Here is a 9,779-nt window from a genome sequence, read left to right on the forward strand (position 1 = left end):
GGTTATTTTGTCTATGTGCTTTGCCAACGGAATTTGAAAAGATGATGGTTTAGATTTCGGGAAATAGGCAACGCAAACACTTGGCGTTGAAGCTAGACAGACATGAGAAATCACTTAAACTGGTAGAAAAGAGTACCTCGCATACCATTGATGAGTGATCTTCACATCAACAGTAGGCGTTGGCAAACTCTCCACGGTCACGAGAGCAAATAGTGCACGCTCTAGTAACTCGGTCCATGCTATGACCACATCATTGCTTGACTGGTAATGTCAAGTGCGTCAGGTGCTACTAGGTGGCTTAGTGGGTGATGTTTTTTAGCCGGCTTTTAGTTTTCCACACTTCCAGAGCGTATTGCCAGCTAAGCGAATGGAAACTGCATTGTGTTCTAGACAGAGATCGATAGGTTGTAGGTGTTCACCGAAAGGTCGCTGGTGTTTAATTTTGACATTGAGATTTTTTCTTGCCATCCGAGCGAATCCCATTGTGCCGGTTTTTGTAGCATCAGTGGTTTAATGTTTAAAAGCAACGCATCGAGGTGTTTCCAGAACTAGTAGTGCATTATACAACCGAGCTGCAGTGTGTACTGTTTGTTAAGTGACAAGCGTTTCATGCAGGTGCAAAGGTTATGTATTTGGACGGAATCTGCTGGAAGGTGCTACTGTATCCGTGGTTGGTGAAGCTGGCACACTGGAAAGGCATATGCTTTGACCACTTCAAGACGACCACGCCGTTTCCGTTCATTACGTTGCCACCCAACTATACGTTCCCATCTTCCACGGTGTCCTCTCCGATTCCTTTCACTCCCCTGACCAGCCCTATGTTAACGTTCAGTACGGGTCCATCAACGGGTCAAACAACTGTTACCTCAACCACATTCCCAACGGCATCACCAACGGTGTCTCTAACCTTTTCCTCCACGATCAGCACCCAAACCGTTCCAATTTCAACAATAACATCTACCACAACCCAGCTGCCTACTTTCACAGTACCCGGTGGTACTACTTTCCCAACGTCAACCGATACAAACCCTACCCTCACGTCTACATCCCTATTTCCTACGGTTACGTTTACTAACCCTACTCAAGGACCCACTACCGGCACTATTCCAGGTGCTATCTTAACCTCTACCCTTAGCCCCATTACTCCTTTGACAGGAATATCTCCCCTGCCCACATTCCCATCGTTCCTTACGACGATTAATCCTCCCCCACTAACTAGCACAATTCCGACTACCATTTCCTGTCCTATCATTCCCCAAACGTGTCCTCCGTCCCTGCTAACGTCCACTCCGTTCGGTGGGTCCAACCCAGTGCCCGGTATAGATCCAAGACAAGTCTTTAACGGGTGTCCGTGTATCGATCCGAGATTTATTCTAGCTACTACCGCAAGCGGTTGACGAATAGAAATAAGTATGTGTTTTAAGATTCTTCTATCGCGTTCGTGGTATGTATATCGGGTTTCATTTAAATTTCGTTCTCCAGATGATAGCTGCCTCACCCCCAACGCCCAAAGGGGTATCTGCATCGTGTACGTCAACTGCGACATCATCCTTCAGCTACTGATCCGAAACGCTAATCTCCACGATCCATCGATCGAGACCTTTGTGGCGCAGTCTGTCTGCGGGTACTATGATGTGACACCAATGGTAGAACCGTGCACTAGTGAGTGATGTCAGGGATGACTGACGTCTTGTTCCTCTCCATCCTCTAGGTCTGTTGTCCAACTTTACGCTTCGTTCAGGGAACATTCAACGTCACTACTAGTGCACCGCCCGTCGCTACTACTACCACTGCTTCTAGTGGGTCATTTTACTTTGAAAACGCTCCGGCAACTCCGGTGGGGACAATTTCACCATCTTTCGGAGGTACCACGAAGCTACCAACGAACGACGCTGACCGGTGTGGTATGTCCAATGGGACGCACACGCGGGTAGTCGGTGGCGTCGATGCACAGTTGAATGCGTGGCCGTGGATGGCCGCCCTGGGTTACCGTGGGTCATCGTTCGAGCTGAACGCGGGTCCTCGGTTCCTGTGTGGCGGATCGCTCATAACAACTTCCCATGTCCTCACGGTTGCCCACTGTACCCAGAATGGTCTATACTTTGTGCGCCTCGGTGAACACGATCTCTCCTCCGACCAGGATGGGGCCAACCCGGTGGACATCTACATCCAACGGTGGCTCGTACACGAACGCTACGACGCGACTCTCATCCGCAACGACATTGCGCTCATTTGGCTTCAGAAGAGTGTCTCCATAACGGATGCCGTTCGGCCGATCTGTCTTCCGCTGGAAGCGCGGCAACGCACGAAAGATCTAACCTACTACGCCCCGTTCATTGCCGGCTGGGGAGCGGTTGCATTCAACGGACCTACCGCAAGCAAGCTGCAGGAGGCTCAGGTGGTAGTACTTCCGGTCGATCAGTGCGCCTTCAACTACAAGCTGTACTTCCCCAACCAGGTCTTCGATGACACAGTGATGTGTGCCGGTTTCCCCCAGGGGGGCAAAGACTCCTGCCAAGGTGACAGCGGTGGCCCGCTAATGCTGCCGGAGGTTAGTGTAGCAAAACGCACATAAATATGGTGTGATTAATACCCGATTCACGATAAAAACTGCCACGCGTCGCTGTTACCGTGGGCTTCTCATTTTTTGCCTTTGCTTTGGAGGACGCAAGGACGGGCCGACTCTACGCGCTGCCTAGACTCTCCGGACTCTAGGAGTTACGTAGTCTATGCGCTGATTCACGGATTCGCAATCAATTAACATGAACCTCTGTTGTGTTGTTTGATGTTGTTTTTATTTATTTGTTTGTTTTTTGCAGCTCTCGACCAACGGTCAGTACTATTACTACACCCTCGTCGGTCTCGTCTCGTACGGATACGAGTGCGCTCGTGCTGGTTTTCCGGGAGTCTACGTGAAAGTCACTGCGTATTTGCCATGGATCGAGACGAACCTGAACGCTTGAGTGTCGACTAATGGACGCCCCGCTTCCTCCGGGCTAATTAGCTGCATCATCTGGCTTCAATCGAACCGAAGTGGCCAAGTTTGCCGAAAGCTTGAGCTAACATAAGCTGCGATAGCAGATTTTAAAACATAACTACCACTACCTCGCATCATTCCGCGCTTCTTTTCGTGTGGGCAATAAAGCTGACAAAAATAAGTTCTTTCAATAAAATTAACGTTGGACGGATGAACGGCTTGGAGGATGCTGTGGCTTAACGAAATTGGTTTGGGTTTGCTTCTGCTTTTTGTTTTCACTTTGCTTGGCCCCACTTCAAGACGGATGCGCGAACCCGCCTGGAACCGGTTGCCAAACGGAGACCAGTTTGGTGACCCGAGTGTGTGTTTACCTTCCACCGCTCACATGTCGAATAAAATGCAAATTCAAGTTTAAGTTTAAGGTAATACGAATGGACTGCTACGCTACGAGTGGCCCTCGCCCGTCCTGGGCGACGTAAAGGTTTTTCAGCTAAAGTTCAGCTCATTCGCACTAGGCAGATCATAAAATGTGATTTTTAGCTCGTCTGCGTTGACGAAAGAATTGAGCACAAGGATCCGGTGGAGAAGAATTTAAAACAACGGAGTTTTGGTTGCATCACAAGTATGTTATCGATTAATTATACATAATACGCACCTTCGATTTAAAAGCATCCATTTTGGCTTAATATGAATGCATATTGAGCTGGGTCAACAACGGTAGCTTACTACTTACTTTGATTAACGCTGAAGGTTGCCGAGAGTAATGCTGAGAGCTAAAACCCACATCACCAGCTGATCTTGACATAGTGAAGTCACACCTTGCCTATCGGAAAGCTTTTAAGTCTTCCGATGAGTGGTCCACTGTCACATCCTGGTCGTAATAAGTAGCCGTAATAGGTATTGCGCAATTCAAATGACACAAGTGGGCCGATAAATTGTTGCTCCAAGTACCTGGTAGCTGTTTTCATGTATTTTATGTTCTCTTTCAAATTAGTATAAGATTTATAAGCAAACATAAAAACCTCACGTAGCCACCAACTCAGGGATAACTCAGATGGATAAAATTAAAAACCTGATTTCCATATTAATATTTTTTCAGGCAATCAAATCTACACAAAACACAAGATCAAACGAAATGCGTTCTGGCCCTTTCAGAACGTACATTCGATTATCGTAGAGCCTAAGAGTGGTTTGAAGCTCATCGTTATGTTATGTAAATATGGAAAAGTCACACTTTAATACCAACAGTTTCAGTTTAAATGAGATTATACGTAGTGTCGTAATTATTATGAACTGTTAAATACTTCTGAGGTGTCTATTAAGATTCCTCGGTTATCTGGCAGCCGGATCAGTGCATGACAATGAATCTAACGCGCGACTGGAAGTCAACCGAGTAAGATGTATTGCACGAGATTATAGCGCGATCTTGGCGCGATCTTCCAACCTCACGCCGGGGCTCTTTGATGCACGATCCGGCGCTAATGCCTGCTCACGCCTCTCTTCAAACGACTATGCAAGATCGCTTATCGAGGGCCGGTTTTCATGGTCGGATTACTAGTGGTCATCGTCTCATTTACATGTGGGGCAGCATCCATCACCGGGTGATTGTTTTTTTTTAAATATTTGTTTTGATTAAATTGCTCTGATAGTTCCATTCAATTCGATCGCTAGTGTAGTCGACTGGATTAATCAGAGATTTCCGCCAGGAAAACTGCACTACGGGGATCTATTGGCGTGTTTATATTTTTGGAAACGGAAATTGAGGTGGAAAGTGTAGAATTTCCCACCCCAATTAGCGCGGTGAGTAATCGCCTGGGTGCGATCAGCTACCGATTTGTTTTCCACTGCCAATCCATCACCGCGTGTCTAGCCGCGAGGGGATTCACACCGTCTCGGCATCATTACAACAACCACCAATAGACAGCGGGCAACAACAAGGAGCTATTATAAATGATCAGCGAAGTAGTGGACGGGTCCTCCGCCGAACGAGGTGCAGCACTCGCGCTGGTGTGCGAAAAAAAACCTTCTTTTCTTGGACATCCCCCCCACCCATCGACCCCCAGCGTCGCCGTTTATGGCCAGAAGTTTCGCTTGTAGTGGTACGACTTCTGATTCTGATTCGCGATTCGCGCTGCCGCTGCTTAAAATCCTAACCGAAGAAACGGGTTATGTTTAGTCTTGACACCACAGCCGATCGAGAAGGAAGTGCGATCGTGTGGTCCTGCTGTGCTTTTTTGCTGAGGCGGAGGATGTGCTAACCAGCAAGTGCCTAATTAGTGCAAGTGAAATCGTTATCTAGTGGTTAATTTGTTGTTGAGAAAACGGAAAAATATATCGTCGATCAAAATGTTTAAGTTCACGTTTTTAATTCTATCCTGCCTGATCATACACAACGTGCAGCCGCAGAGTAAGGATCAAAAGCCAAATTTTCAACAAAATAAAAAATAAAAAAAAGCGGAGTGCATTCACACTGAACACTGAACTACAACTCACAAAATAAAACACCCCACTAACTGATAGGAAGTGATTGGTAACCCAGAGCGAAAAACCTAACCCCTTCAATGTTACACAAAAATTCCCAATGGCAAGGTCAAACCACCTTCGGCGAACCATCCGCCTTCGGAAGCCGGTTGAAGAATTGTTTCAAGTGCGGTGCATGGAGTCGACGTTTGTTCGAAAAACTCCTTTCGAGGGATCCGGTTTTTGGGGGGTAGTTTACTTTATCCGGTTCACCGCCTCATCGCGTGTTGCTGTCTTTCGATGCGTAGTGTTGTCGCTCCGTGTGTGAAACAACTTGTGGTGGTGAAGCATATCGGTGGTCTGTTTCTTTTTCGCTTGTCGTTAATTTTTCCTCAACATTCGATGGCCCAAACTACCTCGACGCCGGTCGCCTTCGGAGGGTGGTTCGCCTCGGTTGACATTCGTCCAAACATCACCGTCACGGTCAAGAGCTCTGGTGCCGCACCGTTGGCCCCGAGGTATCTAATCGTTGGAACGCAGAGGACGCGGGCAGTGTAGACGTGTGGCTGGGTGTTAATCGGTATCCAATAATCAGTAGCCGAGCTGGTCAATCACTTGTCAAACACGGACGCTTCCACAGTTGGCCGTGGAGTAGTTGGCGATGGTTTTTGCAATGTTGTTTGTTGACATAAACAATTCCAGTGTTGTTTGAACACACTCCTGGAAATATTTTTTTTTTGGGTAGGATTATGAAACAAACCAGCAAGCTTGGTTGGTTTCTTGTAACAATTAATTTAAAACGACAACAGTGCGTGTCTTGGCTCTATTAGGGCGCCATTAAAATACTCGTTCCTCGGACTTAAGTCGCAATTTACAGCTGCGTGTATCTATAGTAATCTTGACGGTGTTATTACTAAGCTATGGTGCTCGCACGCCATCGTGGAGAAGTAGCCTTTGATAATGAACTTAAGGAAGAACACCCTCATGTTGCAGCGAAACAAAATGGCGTCATCGTATTGCGTAACGCGGGCGTTCTGTTGAGAATGTTGAGCGTTAATTGAAGAGTAAAGAAACAGGATATTCTCTTTACCTGGGCACCTGGGTTGGTGTACTACCTTACAAGCACAACTACGTACATCGGTTCAAAGCCACCATAACGACACCACAATCTGGCACGCAACTCCACATACACACCAAACATCCTACCAAGCTCCATCCCCTTTTCCCGGCAAATCCTCGCTAAGTGCAATCACCCTCTTCCAGCCGGCAGATCCTGCTATACCCCGAACGGTCAGATAGGCGTGTGTCAGGTGTTTCAGTACTGCTCGTCGCTGATCAGACTGTACCAGTACAACCGGAACCAGGAGACGGTGAACTTCCTGCTCGCGTCCCAGCGCAGCTGCGGCAACCGCAACTACAATGGCAGCCCCGTGCTCTGCTGCAGCGACGGCGTCTCGTACGATCAAACTACAACCTCGTCTCCTTTTGTAGAGGTCACCACGGCCGCCCCGGCCGCTCCCCTGCGCACCGCCGACTGCATCGGACCGGACAACCGCGAAGGATATTGCATAAGTATGGCCGACCTCACCGCGAACCGGTTTCCCCAAGTAACCTCGACTAACCGTGTCTTCCTCGTCCCCTTCCAACAGGTATCCGTAGCTGCCCGGATGTGCTGAATGAGTTCGTTCGCCGCCAGACCGATCCTGACTACGTGCAGTACATCCGCAGGTCGAATGGCATCTGCAACTACGTCCAGCCGAACATCTGCTGCCCGCTGAACGCGGCCCCACCGGCACCACCCACCGTCATCCCACCGACGAGCGCACCACCGACGGCCCCACCGACGGCCCCACCAACCGCACCCCCACCGCCACCACCAGCCCCGGTCACCGAGGGACCACCGCCGGCGCCCTCTTCCGGCCCGGCCGAGCTGCTGACGCCGGAAACCGGTTGCGGGTTCAGCGCCGTGGAGCACAACCGGGTGGTCGGCGGCGTCCCGGCGGCCCTGAACGGATGGCCCTGGATGGCGCTGATCGGCTACAAGAACACGCTCGGCGAGGTGTCGTTCAAGTGCGGCGGTTCGCTCATCACCAAGCGTCACGTGCTGTCCGCCGCTCACTGTCTGCGCCGCGATCTGTGAGTCCGCTCGTTCGTTCTTCACGTCACTTCACTCTCCCGGTGAAAGGACAAGAAACCCCTTGATAAATTGGGCTGTTTGTTTTTTCGGGGCCGGTTTCTGAACGCTTCCTTTCCCTTCGCAGGTCCTCGGTTCGCCTGGGAGAGCACGATACAACCACCGACGGAGAAACGAACCACATCGATGTGCCCGTGACTCGGGTAAGTGTCCTCAAGGCCGCTGCCGTCGGTGAAAGGAGGCGGTACGGTTTACTAAACTCCCCCTTTTTATGCTTGCAGTATGAAGCGCATCCCATGTACGATAAAAAGGACGGCCACACGGACTTGGCCGTGCTGTTCTTGGAGCATGAGGTACAGTTCAATGGTAAGTGTCTTTTTTCAACCAGTTTTACCAACCGGAATCTGTCGGAGTGGATGATTTAATAGCCATTGGGGTTTCAAGGAATATCAGCAAAAATGACTCGTTAAATCTTGGAAGTCTATAGTCCCAAACAAAGGCAGCTCAAAATTCGTGTAGATTAATTTTTCATAAATCTTTTTGAACATCGTATCCGTTTCTACGTTGACGTTAAAAGATATTGTAATAATACTATTCGAATAAATTGTCCTTTGACAACGTATTGCGCTAGCGGGATAATACTTTTAAAATTCTAACCCCGTTCAACCGATATTAATGAGAAACATTTCTCTTCCTTCCTCGCGACGTCCTCGACAGAGGCCATCAAGCCCATCTGCCTGCCGCTGAGCGACACGATTCGCACCAAGAACTTCATCGGCTACATGCCGTTCGTGGCCGGCTGGGGCCGGACGCAGGAGGGCGGCAAATCGGCCTCCGTGCTGCAGGAGCTGCAGATCCCGATCATCGCCAACGACGAGTGCCGCACGCTGTACGACAAGATCGGCAAGGTGTTCTCGCAGAAGCAGTTCGACAACGCGGTCATGTGCGCCGGCGAACTGATGGGCGGCAAGGACTCCTGCCAGGGTGACAGCGGTGGTCCGCTCATGTTGCCGCAGCGTTTCGGCACGCAGTTCTACTACTACCAAGTCGGCATCGTCTCGTACGGTATCGGATGTGCCCGCGCCGAGGTCCCCGGAGTGTACACTCGGGTCGCCAGCTTCGTCGACTGGATTCAGCAGAAGGTGGCGGAACCGTTGTGAGCCGGAACGTAGCGTTGAACCCAATCTCAGACTTTCGAGCAATAAAGTGTATTATTAGTTTTTCAGTACAGTCTGTTCCCGAGTTACGCGGATTATGGGGACCAGAGAAATCCGCGTATCTCGAATTTCCGCGTATCTCGAATATTGCTTGACACATAGTTTATACTAGGAGTTAAGAGATCGAGCTCTTGTGTACATGCATCATAGAATATTCAAAAATTTTCTTTGTTCATTAATATGAATGCAATGCAAGCGTATTCAAACAACATAAATTGCAGCAAACGAAATAAAAAGCGTAAGTTATGCAAATGTGTAATTTACATATTTATTCGTGTGGTTGTACATCTCAGGAATTTAAATCGATGTAATAAACCCAATCTACTGTCAAACTTTGAAAACCGCGTATCTCCGAATCCGCGTAAGTCGAGAACCGCGTAACTCGAGAACAGACTGTACAAACAAACACTAAACAAACGCACATTTCTGTGTATTAACTATTTCGTTTTTATTTACTCCAATTATGTTATTTGTACATCTTTACACAAAGCAGACGATGGGTGCGAGTTTGATCGCTAATAATTTGTACGTTCATTCTGTTATTCCTCTTAATTTGTGATTTATTTGCATGAATGTTTAAAGAATCCGTAGTCACATAAGCATAATCTGCTTTTATTGATCATCATCTGCTCAGATGTTTGCCCTTCTCAACCGATCATGTGTAAAATATGTCTGAAATATGAACTTTCGTGTCAATGTTAATATTTCATTTATTCACTCTCCAGCACGATTTAAAAAAACTACTCTGGTTGTGTTTGGTATTTTTTCGATGTTTCTAGTTTTTCAAGAAGTTTTTAGAAATAATTATCGTCAAGCAAAATTGATTCGGCATTGATGCGCAACAAGATATTGCAGATGTTCTCTTAAACTATAGATTTTAAAATTTAATGAAAGTAAAGTTTCCTAAAGAAATGAAAATTTAATAAAAACAATTTTTCCTGAAGCTGGATAATCAACAAAATACGGTTTTAAAAAAAATACTTGAACAAAC

At 47.8% G+C, this 9,779-nt stretch overlaps 4 protein-coding genes across 4 annotated transcripts in view; 3 read left to right on the plus strand and 1 right to left on the minus strand.

Moving 5' to 3' along the window:
• The window catches only part of LOC131258941 (vacuolar protein sorting-associated protein 37B), a 492,072-nt gene that overhangs the window by 193,747 nt on the left and 288,546 nt on the right, over nt 1-9,779 (minus strand). The gene's annotated exons all lie outside the window — the stretch shown is intronic.
• LOC131258971 (hepatitis A virus cellular receptor 1-like) lies at nt 627-1,397 on the plus strand. The gene has a single exon (XM_058260379.1). It carries the CDS (start codon nt 627-629, stop codon nt 1,395-1,397), a length of 771 nt encoding a protein of 256 aa, XP_058116362.1.
• LOC131258982 (venom protease-like) lies at nt 1,413-2,963 on the plus strand. The gene is made up of 4 exons (XM_058260391.1): nt 1,413-1,437; nt 1,483-1,646; nt 1,712-2,551; nt 2,820-2,963. The coding sequence occupies exons 1-4, from the start codon at nt 1,413-1,415 to the stop codon at nt 2,961-2,963; spliced, it is 1,173 nt and encodes a 390-aa protein (XP_058116374.1).
• On the plus strand, nt 5,267-9,196 carry LOC131258925 (venom serine protease Bi-VSP-like). Its single transcript, XM_058260326.1, has 6 exons — nt 5,267-5,384; nt 6,701-7,009; nt 7,087-7,573; nt 7,699-7,774; nt 7,853-7,937; nt 8,289-9,196. The coding sequence occupies exons 1-6, from the start codon at nt 5,324-5,326 to the stop codon at nt 8,729-8,731; spliced, it is 1,461 nt and encodes a 486-aa protein (XP_058116309.1). The 5' UTR covers nt 5,267-5,323; the 3' UTR covers nt 8,732-9,196.

The sequence above is a fragment of the Anopheles coustani genome, chromosome 3 (genome assembly GCF_943734705.1).
Source record: "Anopheles coustani chromosome 3, idAnoCousDA_361_x.2, whole genome shotgun sequence".
Lineage (NCBI taxonomy): Eukaryota > Metazoa > Arthropoda > Insecta > Diptera > Culicidae > Anopheles > Anopheles coustani.